Source organism: Manis javanica, chromosome 11, assembly GCF_040802235.1.
Source record: "Manis javanica isolate MJ-LG chromosome 11, MJ_LKY, whole genome shotgun sequence".
NCBI lineage: Eukaryota > Metazoa > Chordata > Mammalia > Pholidota > Manidae > Manis > Manis javanica.
This window is the reverse complement of record NC_133166.1, coordinates 27789448-27806506: the sequence shown is the minus strand read 5'-3', so window position 1 is coordinate 27806506 and position 17059 is coordinate 27789448. Positions and strand designations below refer to the sequence as shown.

General features: G+C 38.9%; 3 protein-coding genes across 3 annotated transcripts; 1 reads left to right on the top strand and 2 right to left on the bottom strand.

The window, feature by feature from the left end:
- Nucleotides 1-1219: 1219 nt before the first annotated feature.
- Nucleotides 1220-2170, top strand: LOC108388192 (olfactory receptor 2D2). Its single transcript, XM_017646617.2, has one exon. The coding sequence runs from the start codon at nt 1220-1222 to the stop codon at nt 2168-2170; it is 951 nt and encodes a 316-aa protein (XP_017502106.2).
- A 2248-nt stretch (nt 2171-4418) lies between these two features.
- Nucleotides 4419-5456, bottom strand: OR10A4 (olfactory receptor family 10 subfamily A member 4). The gene has a single exon (XM_017646616.3). It carries the CDS (start codon nt 5454-5456, stop codon nt 4419-4421), a length of 1038 nt encoding a protein of 345 aa, XP_017502105.3.
- A 5835-nt stretch (nt 5457-11291) lies between these two features.
- Nucleotides 11292-12254, bottom strand: LOC118968008 (olfactory receptor 10A2-like). The gene has a single exon (XM_036996482.2). The coding sequence runs from the start codon at nt 12243-12245 to the stop codon at nt 11292-11294; it is 954 nt and encodes a 317-aa protein (XP_036852377.2). The 5' UTR covers nt 12246-12254.
- Nucleotides 12255-17059: the final 4805 nt, after the last annotated feature.

Genomic DNA, 17059 nt, shown 5'->3' with positions numbered 1-17059 from the left:
GAGGAGGTGCTGGTTGTCTCCCCTGGGTTCTCTATTTCCACTGGAGGAACTGGACGCTCAGGAGAGACCTTGCTATGCGGTGCTGTGCTGGCCTGGGGGAGGGGTAATGCAGGTACATTTGGCCACTTCTCTGACCCTTCAAAAGCTGTCTGTCTAGGTCTCTGTGGTGCAGGCAGTTACATGTTCTAGGATTCTCTCAATAGTGTCTTATTCTTGAATAGGTGTTAGTTGTTCTTAGGATGGGGAGCAAAGTCAGGAACAACCCATGCTGCCCTCTTGGTGACATCACATCTGACAGGCTTTTTATACAGCTCAATAAATCATATGATCAAATTATTTTTATTCACTTTAATTAATGATAACTGATCAAATAAAGCCTTATGGTATATCTAATAAAGATATAAAAATGAAAAAGACAGTTTCCAAAGAAAATTTTAACTTCTGGGAGGAGCAGACTGATAATGCAAGACAGTGAGAGAGGATGTGCTGGGGGTAGTGGATTCATGCTACTTAGTCCAAAGCTGGTCACCTAAAATGGAAATGATACTGTGATTCTGTACTTGCTAGTTCACTGCTGGTTAAGGTTGGTATTTGGGATCTCCAGCTGAAGCTGGGCATGGATTACCAAAGAGATTATGGCACACTATCCAAATTTACCCTTTGGCTTCCCAGCTCCTTCAAAACAGGCAATTTTCTCCAAGAAAAGTGTCAGTTCTACAGGTGCTTTGGCTCTTTTGATTTCCTAAACCTCAGTGACTGTCTTTTCATGGAAGAGACAACAGGAACAATTGTGGTCCCAAAGAAATTTTTTAATCTACACAATCATAAAATGGGAGAAATCTGACAAGAATAAGACTAGAGCAATTTAATTGATAATAAAGTGAAATTAAATGGCATTTATCTATTCATGAATTCAATATATTGTTTTATTATTAGGAGAGTGATATTCAGAATAAAGAAGATGACTCTTTTGATCTACTCTGCACTTTCCAGTTGACATTAAAGATGAATACACCATCTTATAAAGTATTAAGTTTTGCAACATTGAATACATACCAACTAAAGCAGCACGATCATCTTCTAAAAACCTTATAAAGTGTATTCCTGAAATGGTTGGGGGAAAGCCCTAAGCACTCCAAATCTGAACCAAATTATTTTGCAGGTTATACATGCCTATGTTTAGTGTGTAGTAAATTCTTACTGAAAAAAGAGACAAACTATGAGACAGACAAATCAGACACAGGTGACAGAATTCCTCCTTCTGGGACTCTCTGATGACCCCCTCACCCAGAAGCTGCTCTTCATCTTATTCCTGGGTGTCTACCTAGTCACTGTGCTTGGAAATCTGTTTCTCATGTCCCTTGTGCAGGTTGACTCCCAGCTTCACACACCTATGTATTTTTTTCTCTGCCACTTGTCTCTGGCTGACCTCTGTTTCTCTACCAACATCATTCCTCAAGCCCTAGTCCACCTATTATGCAAGAGGAAGGTCATTTCATTCACACGTTGTGCAGCTCAGCTTCTACTCTTCCTCATTTTTGGATGTACACAGTGTGCTTTTCTGGCAGTGATGTCCTATGATCGGTATGTGGCCATCTGCAACCCTTTGCATTACTGTAGCATCATGACTTGGAGGGTGTGTATCCATCTGGCCGCAGGATCATGGGCCAGTGGCATTCTGGTGTCTGTGGTGGACACCACCTTCACACTAAGGCTACCCTACCGAGGCAGCAGTAGGATGGCTCATTTCTTTTGTGAAGCCCCTGCACTGTTGATCCTGGTGTCCACAGACATCTGCATGTCAGAGATGGTCATTTTCCTCATGGGGGTCATGATTCTCCTCATACCTGTTTGCCTAATTCTGGTGTCCTACGGCCACATCCTAGTGACCATTGTCAGGATGAAGTCAGCTGTGGGGAGGTTCAAGGTATTCTCTACCTGTGGCTCCCACCTCATAGTGGTCATTCTTTTCTATGGGTCAGCAATCATCACCTACATGACACCAAAGTCCTCCAAAGAACAGGAAAAACTGGTATCTGTGTTCTATGCCATGGTGACCCCCATGCTCAATCCCATTGTCTACAGCCTGAGGAACAAGGATGTGAAGGTAGCTCTGAGGAAAGTAACCGCAAGGAATTTCCTCTGCAGGCTTGGAATTTTCCACTGGTAGTAACAGCCTCTTGGATCCCTACTTCTAAGACTTGCTGAGTTGTTTCCTTGGCAAGATGGCATATGGTAAGATACTCAACCTTGGGCCTTATTGTGAACTCATTCTATCTCCTTCATCCAGAACTTCTTTTGTAGAAGAAGGACACTGATTCATGGACCAATAGAAGAAGGGTGCACTTTCTTCTGATTAGTCTTTTGGCATCTAAGAATTAGGAAATCCCCTGAGAAACATGCGCAGGTTATAAAACCTGGAACATGCAAAAATCTTTATTTTTAAATCATGCTATCTATTATTATCTGTTTATCCCAGATCCTACTCCAACTCTTTTATCTTTTGGTATTTATGAATCTCTTTGTATCATTAAATAATTAATAAATTAACAAACATTAGTTAATCACTTACTGTGAGCTAGGTGCTAAATGTATGCATGCGTGCATGCACCTGCATCTATGCTTGAGATGGGGTGGGGGGAGAGCATGGGTACAATAAAGCAGAATATATGAGCTCTCTTGTCCTCTCACACTCTCATTAGAGACCTATGAGTACTGTATCTGTCAGGTAAAGGTAAAGACAGGGTTTTGGAACAAATAAGAAATAATGACATCCCAGAGCTGGCAAGAATGAAAAGCTGTTACCAATCCTGGGCCTGAAGGACCAAGAGGAGGCAAGTAGAACTTGGAGAGGGAGCTGTGTATGGAAGGTCACCAGACAGGAGCTGTGGACTTAGCATATATGGAGGCAAGAAAGCCATGGAAATAAATCTTTCATGCTCTTTCTCTATCCACCGTCTGATTTCTTATTACTTCATCCCCCCAAAATCCAGAATAACTGCTTCATCTGAAGATCTGTAATTTAATCACACCTATAAAGTCCTTTTTACCACATAAGGAACATATTTGCAGATTCTCGGAATGAGGCCATGGACATCCTTGGGGATAGGGGGCATTATTCTGCCTATTCTGTTCAAGCAAAATGAATGCAAAACAGAGATTAAAACTTGGCTAAAACAGGAGACTACTAATTTGCAATGCTGCCAATCTACTTAGTTGGGTGATAGCCATCATGAGAATAGAATGCCATGACCTACCTTTTCATCTTCAGATTCTTAAAGCAATATTTCAGAATGTGCCACCCTTCTGAAGCCCTTGCTACACAGTTGGTGAAGGGTACACTGAACTGGTCCTGGTACCTCCATGGCACATGGAGTTAGAGTAGTTTGTTTATAGACTTGGTGAAGAGGACATGTCTGTCAGTAAATGCTATTTCACTCTGTTCATTATCAACAAATTGTGGATAGCTTACACAAAGCTATTGTGCCCATGTCCCAAGTCTGCTATTTGCCAAGAATCCAGATTTGAACTATGTTCACTGGACAAAATCATAAAGGGGCTGCTACATTGGTTGAGTGGTATGAAAGACTAAAAAGAACAGTTTTTATCCAACCACAGTAAGATTACCAAAAAATCTAGTTAACAAAGAATCTTTGGGTTATTCACAACAGTTTCCTATAATTTGAACCCTTATACTTCACCTGGGATTCCTTTATACCCTCTCATCAAGCAACCCTCATATCCAACGTTGTCAGTATGCAGCAGCTTTTCTCCAGATGAGGCAAAGACCAATTATGGTAGAAAAGAGAGTTAGTCCTCATTGCTAGCCCTCTAAACATATGTACTTTATAAGCCAGTGGAAGTTTCTAAGGAACTTTTTATTATCTCTCTTTCTCACTAGAGTGTAAATTCCACTAGGCAAGAAACTTGTCTATTTTATTCACCAGTGTGTCTACAAGGCCTAAACAGGGTCTGACACATGATGAATGCTGAATAAAAATTTGTTGAAATGTTGATTTCAAACTCAAAATTAGTTGGGAAAAATAATGAAGGAAAGAATGAAACAAAACTCTCCTATTTATTATCACTATTATCATAACTTTACCTTGTGAGCAAAAAGATCCTCGAAATTTGTAGGTAGAGCTTTCAGACTAATAGAGGAAAATAAAGAGACAATTCTAACATGACATGGATGAAGAAGTTCAAGAAAAATTAAAACAAATAAAGAATGACAAATTCTAATGAAGCTGCCAACCTTTAGAGAGGCTCCTCATCTGAGTAAAGTAGCAGCATCCTCAGACGCATCGGTCCCATAGGACCCTGGGCCCATTGACATGCTTTTTTTCATCACTCATCTTCTTTTGTTCAGAAATGGATCCTGGTAGAAAGTCCTAAATACCATCGGTATGTTGGGGCTCCTATGGAGAGTGAAGATTGAAAACCCATCTGAGGAATTTGGTTTTCTTTCCTTTGTCCTTGCACTCCACCCCTTCAGTTTCCCTCCAAGTCAGTCTCAGTTTCTGAGGTCCCAGGGTCCTGTGGAGCACCCGCCTCAGGGCAGCCTTCACCTCGCTATTCCTTAGGCTGTAGATGATAGGGTTCAACATGGGAGTCACCACTGTGTAGGAGAGTGAGAGCAGCTTCTTGTTCTCCGGAGAGGTGCTGGACCGGGGCCGGAAGTATGTGAGGATGGCAGTGCTGTAGAAGAGGGAGACAACCAGGAGGTGGGAGGAACAGGTGGAGAAGGCTTTGTGTTTCCCCTTGGATGAGGGCATCCTGAGGATAGTGGAGAGGATGTGAACGTAGGACCCCAGGATCAGCAAGAAAGGCAATAGGATGAACAGGACAGTGGCCGTCAGAGCCTCCAGTTCAAACAGAGAGGTATCAGCACATACCAGTGCAATGACAGGGGGACTGTCACAGAAGAAGTGGTTCACCCTGTTGGGGCCACAAAAAGGGAAGCTGAAAATCCATGTGGTTTGCACAGTGGCCACTGGAAACCCTGAGAACCAAGAAGCAGCTGCCAGCTGTGCACAGGCCCTGCGGCTCATGATGACTGGGTAACGCAAAGGGTCACAGATGGCTACATAGCGGTCATATGCCATGGTGGCCAGGAGGCAGCACTCAGCAGCCCCAAAGAAGAAGAAGAAATACATCTGGGTGGCACAGCCAAGGAAGGAGATGGTTGTGCCATGGACGATCAGGGTCCCTAGCATCTTGGGCACAATGACCAAGTTGAAACCTATCTCCAGGAAGGACAAGTTCCTGAGGAAGAAGTACATGGGACTTTGTAGGGCAGTGTCAGCTGTAGTGATCAGGATGATGAGCACATTGCCCATTAGGGTGACCAGGTAAATGGTCAAAAAAAGGAGAAACATTAGAACTTGTAGGTCAGAGGACAAGGCTGAGAAGCTCACAAGAACAAATTCACTGACAATTGTCCAGTTTCCCCACATTGTTATTCTGCCCAGGACTTCACTGGGTATTCACACTCCAGGAAGGTGGGAGAAGTCTGCATGTATTATTTAAATCTCTACTGTACCCTTAGTGAGGCAATCTGCTGTGGCCTCATTCTCCAACTTTCTTATTATTGTTGTTGAAGTTCAACGGCTGTACTTTCCAAAATGTAAAACACAAGACTGACTATGGAATTCCCAATGTTTTTGGAAGAACATTAACCTTTTTTTCATACTGAACTGAGTCACACTGTATATATCTATACATCTTCTGACTTTGCTCTGCAGAGGATGGTCAAAGTCACAGCTTCACTTCTGGGCTCCTTCGCTACTCTCTTCAACAGCCAGAGGTGCTTAAAGAGAAGTCAGACCAAGCATTTCTGAAGAGAAGGGTCTTGGTGCATAAATGAAAGGTGGTGAGGTGAGCCAGGGTATGTTTCCTGCAAAACGAAAGGGTGGGAAGGAAAAAAATCAAGGTAAGTGAGCTGACAATTACCAAGATCCCTGAGGAGAAGACCTGAAAGTGTCCTAATCTCAAACAGCCCATACCTACAAAGATTTCAGTATATTGGAGGAATTTTTATTTCTAAACTCAGACATCTGCAGTTTAAACATGAAAACACACAATATAGAAGCTGTGGTTTATGTCCATCCCTGGGCTAAATATTTCTCATGTGGTTGTATGTGATCGAACAAAGGAACACAGACTCAAGATAGTGTCATACCATAGAGAGAATCTAGGTGTGTTACATATAAACCCTTTCATCAGCTTCTACTGGTTGACTTATGTCTGGACTCTCAAGAAATATGAAGCTCAAGCCTTACATGTTCATAAAAACCAACTCAAATACACAGGTGTGACTAATAATAGTAAATCTTGTGAAAAAAAACCCAGAAACTTTCATCATTGCATCAGTAACTAAACCTTAGAATTGGAACCCTGAAATCCCTTTTTATGACCATAAACTTAAATGAAGGAATAAATATAAAGCACTTGCATGGTAACTGGTACACCCAATAAATGCTAATGCTAGATTTACCTTCCAAAATCTACTTCTTATCTAACCCACTGCCCAAACTCACTGTAGGCCCTGATTTTCAATCCCTAAAAGAATAACTTACTCAATAAGTGTTGATTATACTGTTCTAGATACTATGGGTATCAGTAAATAAAACAAACAAAAATCTCTGCTCTCATAGAACTCATCTTCTAGTAGGGAAGACAGATTATAAATACATTATATAAATACAATGTATAGTATGTATAGTACAGGATGGTGAAGGATGGAGGAAGGCAAAGAGGAAAACAGTAAGAAAATGCTCTTTAAAAATTCTTGCTGATTCCTATTCATTAAAAAAAATTCAACCTGGGCATTGCTTCTTCTGTGAAAACTTCTTTGATATCTTGTCTATTTTCATAGTAAGAATGAACATTTCTTGAGCACTGGGGGAAGGCAAAGTCGTGGAGAAACCTCGTTGAGGTTGCCTGGCCAGCCACATCTCTATCTGAGTGTCCTCTTGCGGGGATAAGTGCCTCTTGGAGATTCTACATTTTGTTTCAACAAGGAAGAGCTAGATAATATACTTAAGAGAACTTTGTGAAACTCCATATAAATGATAGTTTGAGAACCCATAGTTATAATAGCAAGGACTCTGGAGCCATACATTTGGAGTTAAGTTCTTCTTTTGTTTTTGTCTTTAGCTGTGAGACACAGAGCTCCTGACATGACATTTTCTGAGTAATCGTTTTCCCAACTACAAAATGACTATTATTATAAATGTCCTGCCCGACTAACAGGGTGGTTGTAGGCATGAAATGAGATAATACATGTGCAGACACTTGGAATATTCTAAAGCACAATACATACACTCTCATTGTTCTCTGTTCTTTTCCACGTTCCCTAATTTGTCAAGTCTTATAAAACTCCATGTTTTTACTTGAGAACCTCTGTTTTCTTCTTTCTCAGAAATGTATCAGTGAAGACACATTTTTTGGATGGAGAGCTGTCATCCTCTTTACAAGCGATTTCAAGTCTGGGCTCTGTCCATTTACCCTTTGCTTACCTCCTATGAGTGAAACTTGTCTGTATCACATTCCGGAGAAGCCCTAGTCTGCAGCAGCCACTCTAGAAAAGCCTTAGACTGTCTGAAAGAGTGACTCCAAGTGAGTCCTAAAATACGGCTGTGTCTGCGCAAGTCAGTTCAGAAAAGCCCTGGGCTGTGTCTGTGCTAGTCATTCCAAAGACACTCTGGTTTGTACTTGCTTTGCTCTACATTGCTGGTGAACTCTGGGATTGTGCCTTGTCACATTCTCAAGGAAGCTTTGTCCAGGGCTGTGTCAGATGCCCCAGGTAAACCCTGGACTGGGGCTAAGATAGTCCCTATAAGAAGCTGTGCAGCATTAGTCACTCCAGAGAAGCACTGGGCTGGGCTTGTATCAGTCACTCTAGAGGATTCCAGGCTGGGTCTCAGGACTGTTTTGAACCCTGCTGTTTACTGTAGGGAAGTTATTCCCCCAATGTTCTTCCTCCTCAAGTGAAGCCGTAGGTTCACTTTCTGATGAGTGTGAGTTTTGAGAGTTCCCAAAGGTGTAAAAATTTATGAAGATTCTGAAATCCCATAACTGGAGGAAGGTCTTTACTATAGCTCCAACTTTTCCTGTATTTGTGAGGCTCTAAGAGCAAAGGGACAAAACTCAGTGGTCTGTCTATTCTCCAAGGTTCCCACCAGAGAGACAAGAGAAGCATGCTGGTATTCTTTTCTTTTTTCACAGCTCTGTTGACAACTGACCTATAACATTGTGCAAGTTTAAGGTGAAAAAATGTGATAACTTGATACATGTTTATATTGTGAAATGATCACCACAATAGACTTAGCAACTACCATTCTACTCTCTGTTTCTAGAGTTCAGCTTCCAAAGGGCAGCCTGGAGTGGACACCAGATCCTCTGGAGTCACTTGACCCATCTGTGCTCCCTTTGTCAGCTTCTGTAAGCTTTAAGCTTTCCTTCTAATAGCTTGTGCCTAAGACCTTCCAAAGAAAACCCCTGGACACTGAGGATCCTCTCCAGGAGACATTTTTAACTCTCCCCCTTTCTTACCCCATAGTCCACCAGTAACTAATAGATGACTGGAGTGGGAATACAAAAGCCTCCTTCCTATGACCTGAAACAGAAAAAACTCTGAGGTTTATTTCTGTTCTGGAGTTCCCAGCTGTATCAAGCCAAGTCTGGGGTTTGTTAACATGAAATCACATTTGTGCTGTTTTCCATTCCTATTCTTCTTTCCCCTACTCATTTAATGGTTCCTCCTTAATTACTCACTTGCACTTGAATCTTTGGCTCCCTATCTGATTCCGGGATAACCTGGCCTATGTTCAAGGCATTGTTTCCAAAGGAACATCAGTTACTACAAGTTTGGGGTACATGTTCCTAAAATGGGAAAAGTACTCTTAATAGGGATTTAAAGGGAAAAACTTTAGGTTTGATCATTTTGGGAAAAAAAATTCTTTCATACCTCTTTGATGGGTGTCTTCGAGACTTCCAGAACACCTGTGCTCTACCACAAGAATCGGTATTGCTCTTACTTCAACTATCCTCTTTTCAGAGTATATTTCCCCACATACAATCCATCATCAGATCCCACTGATTTTTCCTCTAAAAAATATTTAGAATTAATTTCTACTGACACCACTCTACTCCAAGTCACCATCATTTCTCAGCTGGCCTACCCCTTCATTTATTCATGCTTCCCATGCTACTGAAAAATTGGAAAATGATTTCATTTTAATGTAAAGTTTTTATTGGGGAAAAACAAATTTGATTACATGGGGTAAAGTGATAACTTTAAACATTGAAGTAAATATCCTAAGCCTTGGCATCAAGAGCTCTCTTAGCTGTTTTCAAGAAAATTTTAAAAACATGCCTACAGTTAAGGCTCCATCTGCAGAGAGGAGCACCCCTTGCTTTGTGTGGATTTTGGCTCCTGGAAAGTGGCACTGACTCCCACCCATGCCCAGATAAGGGCTGCTGCACTGGTTCAGAGCATCATCTCTACCTGCATTGTCCCAGCACCAAGTACTCTTTTTCTAAATAAACTCTTGTTGGCATTTTCATTCTACTGTTATTGTGCACATTAAATATCTACTGTGGCAATGTCCAGCCTCACTGAGCTTCTTGCCTGGACAGTCTAAGCTGTCTCCCAGGTACCAACTACTGTTTCAGGTAATGCTCTAGCTTCAAAGTTGCATCTATTTTGAGTGACCTGCCCTAATTCTTCTTCCTCAAAGTATTTTCAGTGTAGGGTTTGACAGAACATAGGATTTTCAGGTATGCCCATGTCATATGAACATAGAAATACTTGTTCAGCTCTCATTTTCAAAAAGTTGTAAGTACATTGGAGGAAGACAAACAATGTAATAATAAGTACAGCATAGCATATACAAAATTTAACTTATCTATTAATAAACTTGTGATAGGTGCACGTAAGAGAGTAATTTATGCTGCTTGAAGGATCACATAGGATCTGGAAATGAGATGGGTTTGGCTAAAATAAAGATGAAAAGAAACTTCACATAGAGAAAAGTAGAGTACCAAGACATCACCAACTGCTAGTCCTCTCAACAGTGAACTCTCAGAAGTCTGAGTTAAATGCATGTCCTTCTTCTGATTTACACATTTATTTTCCTCTGTATTCTTCAAAATTGATTTCATTCAAATTAAAATTTAATTGAGTTATTGCTTTACTTACTACATAAGCAAAATTCCAAGTGTTTGATGGTAAATCTTATATTTATGGGGCTGTGGGGAAACAAGAACCTTCATAAATTTCTAGTGAGAGTATAAAATGGTGCAACTGATTTGGAGGGAAATTTGCCAATATATAGCAATATTATATATATGTTTATCCTTTGCCCAAGAAATTCAATTTCTAGATTTCCGTCTTTCAGATATACTGAAAACAATATAAAAAGGCATATGCACAAAGCTGTTCTTTATAATATGATTTGTAACTGTAAAAGACATTAAATAAACTATGAACATCTACAAAATGGAGTTCTATGAAATTATTGAAAATGAGAAATGTTTTTGTGGCTAAAGAAGAGTTATGGTGGAGTTTGCTCAATCCATTTTAAGCTTTGATAAAATCAGCATCATGACTGAAATTTATGATATCCCTTCAACAAGATGTAATAACCTGAATATAGGACAGAGAGGCCATAGAAGGTCAGGCCATTCTTCCTGGAAAAAACAGAGGAGGAATAAAATTATCATTGGGACTGTAAAGATGTAGTTATGGTAGTTATTGATCCATCCTATTTCCACACTACATACCAGCGAGCTTAAAAGAACTAATACTGCATCAAGGGCATGAGAACTGACATAAGACAGTGAATAAATCTATGCATTGGGAGGGTTCATAAAGTTTTTTATCTGAATGGAGACAGCTTTGCCCAAAGGAATGAAGACTGATGATTTTTTATCAGTTTTTCCCTCTTTTATTATGTATGTCCCCATGTTAGGGTAACAAGCAGTTTCATACTGTTCACAAAGTGGATACAGGAATGTGAATATCTGGAGGTACTCACTCACAGGAGTGTTGAAATACCATTAAGAAAAAGAATATAGTTCTACAATGGGCATGCAGAGGAATCTTCCAGGTGGTAGTAATATCTCTAAACTAGCTCTGTGCTGTTTTCTCTCCACTGAGCTCTCCAGAAGTCATTACAGAAGCTGGGGTTCATCCCAACAGCAATGAGAAATGAGAAGGAGGAATGTCACATATGAAACTTATGGTTCCTTATTCAGTGGACATTTTTAGTCTTATTTCTTAATGTCTATGAGATGCAGTTTCTGAGGCCCACAGTCTTGCGGAAGGTCTGGCCAAGGGCATTCTTCACCTCGTTATTTCTCAGGCTATAGATGATGGGGTTCAACATGGGGGTCACAACAGTGTAGGACAATGACAGCAGCTTCTTGCTCTCAGGAGAATTATTGGACTTAGGCCGGAAGTAGGTAAGGCTTAAAGATACATAGAAAAGAGAGACAACAAGGAGGTGGGAGGAGCAGGTAGAGAAGGCTTTATGCTTCCCTTTCGCTGATGGAATCTTGAGAATGGAAGCAACAATGCAAGTGTAGGAACACAGGATCAGCAAACACGGTATCATGATGAATATAATGGATCCAACCACCGCATAGATCTCAAATAGTGCAGTGTCTGCACACACCAACCTCAGCACAGGTGGGCTGTCACAGAAAAAGTGGTTCACCTTGTTGGCACCACAGAATGGAAAGCTGAAGAGCCATGTGGTCTGCACAGTAGCTATGAGAAAGCCTGGAAACCAAGCGGCAAAAGCCAGTTTGGCACGTGTCCTTGGGTTCATGGTCACGGGGTAGTGCAAGGGATAGCAGATGGCTACGTAGCGGTCGTATGCCATGGTGGCCAGGAGGAAACATTCAGCAGCTCCAAAGAAGAAGAAGAAATACATCTGAGTGGCACAGCCATGGAAGGAGATGGTTGTGTCCTGGACGATCAAGGTCCCCAGCATCTTGGGCACAATGACGAGGTTGAAGCCAATCTCCAGGAAGGACAAGTTCCTGAGGAAGAAGTACATGGGACTATGCAGCGTGGGGTCAGCTAAGGTAATCAGAATGATGAGGCTGTTTCCCATCAGGGTGACCAGGTAGATGATGAGGAACGTCAGGAAGAGCAACGACTGTATTTCTGTAGGAAGGGATGAGAAGCTCATGAGGACAAACTCGCTAACTGTTGTCAGGTTTCCTCTAGCCATGGATACAGGAATGAATCGCCAGCTGTGGTCATGGAGATTTGATTGGAAGAGTCAGATTCTGGATTTGCTTTTTAGATTCCTAGTAGTCAGAGAAAGAGACAAGGTCAGGATCTCATTTGGAAGATGGAAGGCCTTGTGTTGTCAAAGACTAAAGACACAAGGAAGACTGGCCAGAGCTTAGGCTCTGAGAAAGGCCTATCAACTACTGGAAGAGTTTGTACTTCTCTATTTGTACATTAGCATACATAAATGGTTATACCAAATCAGGAACATGAGTCCATAAAGGGGCTACCAAAAGGCACATTTTGGGAGACAGTGAAATTCCTGAAAATATCTAAACTTTTGAGAAACAAACCCAATGTTCATGATTTCATTAAATAAACATATGTGAATTATTAAAACTTTAGAAATATATTTCTAATTATAATGAATAATGCATCTGTAATTTTTCTACTCTTCATGAATCTTTCTTCCCTGGCTGAAATTTGGGCAGTGAGTGAGGGGCTAGCATATACTGAGGAGAGTTAACAACTGCCTGTGTTTTGTCCTTTTATATGTACATTTATAGATGAGGAAACTAATCCCAGAGACGTTAAGCAATATCAGTTGAAGTGGCAGATCTTGAATCCAAACCACATCAGTTGGATTCCAAAGTTCTCCAATTTCTACTGAGCCATGCTTCATTGGATTGTTCTGTTTTGATCTAAGAACTAACTGATGAATGCTTAAAAGAACTAGAATTTCTGCAAAATTGTAGTGAAGATACAAGGCAAAGAGAACCAAGACAACCTACATCACTAACATTAAGATAGCTAGACTCAATTGGATGCCTATTGTGTATTATTGCTTCTAATTTGCAACTGATTACCAAAATGCTTTTCTCTTCTTTTATTGAATTCTAACAGAAACTGTGAGATGAAGTTGGAAAATAAAATAAATGAAAAGGGAATTAAAAGTGATTAGGAAACTATTGTACAACAATACAAGCTTAATAACAGAAATAAAAATATTACCAGTAGCAGTAGAAACCAGGATCAACATAAAATAAAAGAGAAACAAGGATGTGATAAATGTTTTGGATATGTTACATCAATATACTTTTATTCTATGCTAAGGAATTTGGACCTTATTCTGTAGATAAAGAGAACCACCTGAATATTTTAAGGAGGGAATGACACTGTCATATATGTCACATAGAAAGGTCACTCTGAAGTTGTGAATGGATGGTATAGGGTAAAAAATGGGGAGGGATCATATTTGTGTGCCTGGGGACCAGGTAGTATGCTCATTCTTCAGGACTACCTATTTTCACTTATAATTCATTTTCAAGAAGGAATGAAGAGAGGCTAAATATTAGTCAGGTCATGGTGAATGATTTTAATTTTAAGGTTATATTTAAAATGCCAAAACATCTATGCAGGAAGAAAAAATTATTCTTACCAAAGAATAATGATCAGACTGGTCTAAGATTTCTCAGAAACACTAATAATTAGATGAAGTGATGTGTACAGTTTTGAGTTCAGCTAGAGAAAAACCAAGTACAAGTTTAAAAAATATATAAATAAATAAAAGGATCACTGATGCAGCAAACAGAGAATCTCAATGAGAAACTCTCCTTTGGTCATACAAGACAACCAGCTCTGTGTCTTTCATAATGAGTAAATAGAGAAAGTAGTGGAAGATATGAAGACACGACAGTTTAAAATAATGGGATGGATCCAAGACATCAGAACAGTTGTTCCTCTTCTCAAAAAAAAAGAATCTGGAAGGAACTGGAGAGACATTGAATTGTTTTAATATGTACTCTCAACAAAGTCTTATAAGATAATGAATATTGAATAAGTAGTCATGAAAATGACAGTCTTAAGTCAGAAAAGACCACTGGGGTGTTGGGATATCCATGATTGTCAAACTAAAAGCACAAGGCTAGAAGCCTAACAAAACTGAATTAGTGAATTAGAATACAAGTTTGAGGAATTATACACAAATTATAGAAAATTATGAAAAGATTAAAATAATCTTCCTATATTGACAAATAGTAACTGCACTACTGGGCGTGAGGAATTAATAATATGGGTAACTGTTGAACCACTGTGCTGTGTATTTGAAACCAATAAAACAATATAACAATGTATATCAATGACACTTCAATTTAAAAAAAGAAAGAAAAGATAAAAATAATGAGAACAATAAAGTAAAATACAGGAAATAAATCAATTTAACAGCCATTCTGGAATGACATAACAAATTAGAAGGAAGAGAGATAATACCCAAAGAAGGACCTGGAGAAGAATAAATATGTCTGAGCTATGGCAAGACATGACTTTTTGAACTAAAAGAATCCCTAAGCACACAATAAATCAATTTTAGAAGATTTACACAAACATATGTGTTATATTAATTATTATTTTTTTAAATTTGAGGATAGGGAAAAATTTTTTTAAGTAACCAGACTAGAAAATGATAAGAACAAAACAAAACAAATTTTAAAAGCCTCTATAAATCACAAGCAAAAAAAAAAAAAACTTAGTCCAACTACAGAGAAAAAAATTAATCAGAATTTCTGTTCCTAGGAAGATGGTAGAGATGCACTTTTCCATATTTCCCACTAAGGGTAAGGAAAAACCCTAGATATTATATGTGAAAGAATCATATGAAGATGCTAAAAAATGGAAAGAAGAAGGTAGAACAGCTAGGTACCTCAGAACTCAAGGAAGGGCATGGTGGTGAGCTCCCGGGTTCTCATTTTTGCTTCATACAACTCAGACTTAGAGAAGAACATGTGAGCCACACTGAAATGCCAAAAGGCACAGACAAAAAATCTTGAACAAAAGCCTGCTCTCATTAGCTGAAGGACCAAGAAAGAGCCAGTCTAGCAGGACTTTTAGACAATAACCCTCCTACTCCAGCTAAACACTAAAGAAAAAACTGTGGCCCCACCTCTACTCACAGCAGCAAAGTTAAAGTGGGAAACAGACTTCTCCCTTCAGTAGTGGTTACAGGTTCCCCAGCTCATCTGCTGGAGTGATAATAGAGAAGGCCTAGTAGGGAGCTAGGACTTTCATCCTTGCTGAGTGATAACCTCCCGACCCAGATGACAAGAGGAGACGGTGTTGGAAGCCTGGGCTTCTGCCGCAACCTGGCAGTAATGAGATAGCACTCTGACCCCTTCTCTCTGCAGGAGCAATGTCAAAGGAAGGCAGCTAAAACAGGGTTAAATGAGATTCAGTCTTATAACACTCAAAATGTCCCAGTAAAATGGTAAGTAAAAATAGTATTTTTTGGATTTAGGTTCTTAAATTTGGAGGTCATGTAATCTTTTAATAATCTGACAAAAACTATGGAATGTCTCTCCTTAAAAAAAATGTTGCACATATGTTCAAGAAAGTCTCAGATCTCCTGAACCCTATCTGGAAATTCTCAGTTTAGTCTCACAATAAGTTCTGGAGAATTAGGCTTATGCAATAACATTAGAAAAATAAATAAAGCATAAATACTGGAAAGAAAAGAAAACACTATCATTTCATAAAGACAAAAGTCTGTTAATACTAAGAAATTCAATGAGTTGGCCAGTTACAGGATAAATATATCAAATAAATTGTTTTCCAATAGCCATGAAAAAAAAGCTAGTTAGGAAGAGCATTTCAACTGTATCAATAAAATACAAAATAATTTAGAATAAACATGTTAAAACTAGACATGTTCTTACAGAACATTGTATACTTACAAAATGTTAGAAAAGTATCTGGGGCAAATTAAGCTTCAGATTATCCTTATGAAGATAAAGGTGGTATTGTAAAGATGTCAATTACTAACAAATTCATAAGTAAATTTAATATAATTCCAAAAACATTAAGAAAAGTAAGGCAAGAACTATATGTACCATCAGATATTAAAATGTCATTAAAATTATCTCATAATATTAAAATATTTTATTATATTTATTATATATTAAATATTAAGTGCTGCTTTGGAGAATTGCATTTTAGGCAAATAAATGAAACAGGTGAATCTCAGGAGTGATACAATAGAAGAGGAATTCCATAAACAGCTCTGGGGCTACTTGAGGGGAAAATAAATGTTACATTCTCACCTTAAACAATACAACAAAATATACTAATATGGATCTTGATTTAAGTGTAAATATGAAGCTCCAATCGGATTTGGAGAAAATATTTTAATATTTACTTTAGCTTTCTGATGTTCTTTCTCGACAGATATTCTAAAGCAGAGTCAAAAGAGAAAAGATTCATTGATTTGAACATATAAAAAATAAGTTTGAATATTAAAAGCTTAACATAGAAATTTAAAGATAAATTCAAATGGACACATATCTACAAGATAAATTTCAAGAGATTATTATAGATTACCTAAGAGAAAGTTAGGTAAATCTATAATCATTCAATTCACATCCTCAGAAATCAAACTACAATAATAAAATATGAAAAGTGTTAAAAGTCTATAGAAATAAAATTAAAATTTCTGAAAAGGAGATCATTCTTTAAAGTTTTTAAATGATATATTTATTTGGGGCAGAAGTGAAAGAATGTAAACATGCAAACAGGATAGAGCCAAATGGTAAATAGATTTCCCAGTACATATCAGAGACTCTTTGAACTAGCAATTTCGTATCTACAATTTTAGATTAAGAATATGTGCAAATTTTATCTGTCATTCAATGTAGTAGATAATAGAACAGAATATAGTAGAAGAGAATAGGAGTAGAATCAAGTGTCCTGCAAACCCCTCCCAAACCTTGTCCAGTTGAGCATGTGAACCTGAAGCAGGGCCCCTGGCTGACTGGGCGCCTCACC